Raw genomic sequence first — 2653 nt, 5'->3', positions numbered from 1 at the left:
CAGCCTCTCACGCGCCCTATACTTGGATGGTGAAGACTAATATCTTTGTGAGTGCGAGTACCCGCCCAGGCCCGGTTTTCGCGGTTCGCCAGTGTGAAGTGGTTTCGCGCACTAATGATTACGTTGAACAGCCGTTTCGAGTACAAATGGCCGTTCGAGCGCAGGCTGCGGGGGTTTTTTGCATGGCTTAATTTACAACTGGTTGCATATAGATATGTTCTGAGCTTCTCAACGTAGATCATGCGTGCATAGGCCCACTGCTTGATACTCAGCCATCCATGGCAGCTCAACGTCGACGATCAGAGTTGACGCGTTACGATACTATAGGCGCCCGTGAAACGAAGCGACTCGTGCGCGCTTCATATTAAATTTCTTGTGCTTGTACTACGACCACACCAGCTTGTAATCAGCTCTTGACACTCTCATCTCTGCTGGGCCTTAGGCATTCTGGCCATAGAAGCACATATGGCACAGTATAACATCAATATGCCTCTCGGTGGCAGTGGTTGTGCCACTCTGAAGCTATCAATTGAACGCGCCCCTCCGACTTCGCCGGAGACACGAGCCATGCCGAACCCATATCATGAAACTATAGTACGTATGCATTGTACTTGTACTGCCAAGCTAGTCCTGAACATTTGTAGACGGTGTCCAGCTGCTTTCATACTTGCTGCAAGACCATAGACCCTCTGGCCTCACCTGCTTCCGCGTCGTTGAAGAGCAGTCACCCTGCGGCATCCCATTTCCCTCATATACATCAAATTCCCATGGGCCAGCCATCGAGTCCACAGGTCCATACATGCTCGCGCTCAACAGCACGTTCACCTGCGGCCACGAAGTCCCCGCTTCCCGTATTCCCCTCACCCATTGCTCCACGTCCGGCCGCCCAATCCACGCTCAAAAATCTCGATCTCGGCCGCGCCAGTGTCCTCAAAACACCGCCAAGGAGGCCGCGCGACCCACGATCATCACCTGCGCAGTCCGTGTGCTCCATATCTACAAAGTCCCCCAGCAAATCCCCGACTGTCCGTAAGGAAGTACGTGCGCGTTCCTCGTCTATCCCTCCTCTCCCCACCCGTAAGTTCCCATTAAATGCCTTCTCATAAAGTCGCACTGAATTAAACACTATGTAGAGTTTGGTATCGGTACTTTCATAGCGCACCCAGAAGTGCAACGCGCCTTCTTCCCGAGTTCGGCGGGTCACCAGCGTGACCGCAGTTCGAGTCCTGTACGCCCTACATCACCGCTCCCCTGCTCCTCCCCCATACCGCAGCATCAGCGTGAATGCTCCCTGCCGCTATCTGAAGCCGGTCTCAGCACAGCGGACACTCAGCTCGATCCCGACCCGATCCACGATGCATATAAGCTTGGGTATTACAACGGGCGAGTTGAAGGCAGAAAGGACGCCCTCATCGAACAGAAGGCAGTCAAGACATGCAACTCTTCTGAGGTGCAGGATACTGAGCCAGTATCGACTGCGGGGGACCTCACGTTGGTTGCGTCTGACGAGCCTGATAGCCCGAAGGTATGCCATGTGATCTACAAGTCCCATTTGACCTTCTAAGACATACTGACATGTCTTAGTCCCGTGTCCCGACCCCAGACATCATATCAGGCTGTGAACTTACTCCAGCGACGCGCAAGCGCATCGCCGCGGAGCTCCAGCCCGCCCATATCAGCCTTCAAGCCGTCAAGCGATTCAAGGTGGCGCCATATGTGCCCGACTGGCAGTACCCCGAACGGATGTAATCATAATCTACATGTATGGTGGTATAGGAATTGTACTCTGCTACGTTGTTGCTACCAAATTCCGTGTTGTATGTGTGAGCAAGCTTAAGCCTCAGCGCTAGCGCCCTCGGCGGCATGGGAGGCCATACGGTCCACGGCAAATTAGGCGCTGCTGTCGCCCTTCCCTCGTACCACCACATAGTACTCTACAGACACGCTCACTTGCCACTAGCTTTGCCGTACTTCTCTGTTCGCTCACCGCTCATCAACACATGCCTCAATTATCTGGTGCCAACTCGCCCCTCTTGTCGAAGCACAACATCTACATCGACGACGAAGAGGCTCGTATTCAGTGCATCGTCGAAGCACGGGAACTGTGGCCGTAGCACGCGCCTACAGCTGCGCGTCAGTGCACCATCTGGAAGCTTGAAGGAGGCAACTTCAGGTATGAGCTGTGGACACTGTATGATGTGCTGTGTTGCGACTCGACACTCTTTGTGGCAGCTGGCTGATGCCTCCCTACAGACATAGAACACCTGTACGTGTAGCATGTGTGTGGACGCTCTACACGAGGCGGCCGATTTCCGGATAGAAGTAGAGCAAGCAGGTGCGCGCAAAGGGGCTCGTGCAAAGGGGACCGCGTTGATGCTCGCTGAAACGACGCGAACGGACACCACGTTTATGGACAACACATTTGTGCACCCGGTCGTGCACCCGTGCATCGCTGCGCTGTCTCGAACACCTCCTGCTCCGGCACGCACGTACGTGCCGCCTCCGCCGCCCGCTCCGGCGTGAGCAGCCGCTTCTCCTCCTGCGGTTACTGCCCCTTCTTCGAGCTCCGCATGCACGCCGGCCTGCGGGCCTTCTTCGCCTGGAAACTACCAGCACTCCATCTGGATCTGCACACGCCGGGTGCCCGAAGAAC

The 2653-nt window shown here is 55.4% G+C and overlaps 1 protein-coding gene across 1 annotated transcript; it reads left to right on the top strand.

The window, feature by feature from the left end:
- Positions 1-386: 386 nt before the first annotated feature.
- On the top strand, positions 387-1749 carry TRAVEDRAFT_75757 (uncharacterized protein; the record flags this gene model as incomplete). The annotated part of the gene is made up of 4 exons (XM_008047727.1): positions 387-594; positions 645-1077; positions 1134-1525; positions 1585-1749. Exons 1-4 carry the CDS (start codon positions 466-468, stop codon positions 1747-1749), a joined length of 1119 nt encoding a protein of 372 aa, XP_008045918.1. The 5' UTR covers positions 387-465.
- Between the last annotated feature and the right edge of the window lie 904 nt (positions 1750-2653).

Source organism: Trametes versicolor, assembly GCF_000271585.1.
Source record: "Trametes versicolor FP-101664 SS1 unplaced genomic scaffold TRAVEscaffold_180, whole genome shotgun sequence".
Lineage (NCBI taxonomy): Eukaryota > Fungi > Basidiomycota > Agaricomycetes > Polyporales > Polyporaceae > Trametes > Trametes versicolor.
Note: the sequence above shows the minus strand (reverse complement) of the source record. Positions and strands in the feature narration are given on the sequence as shown.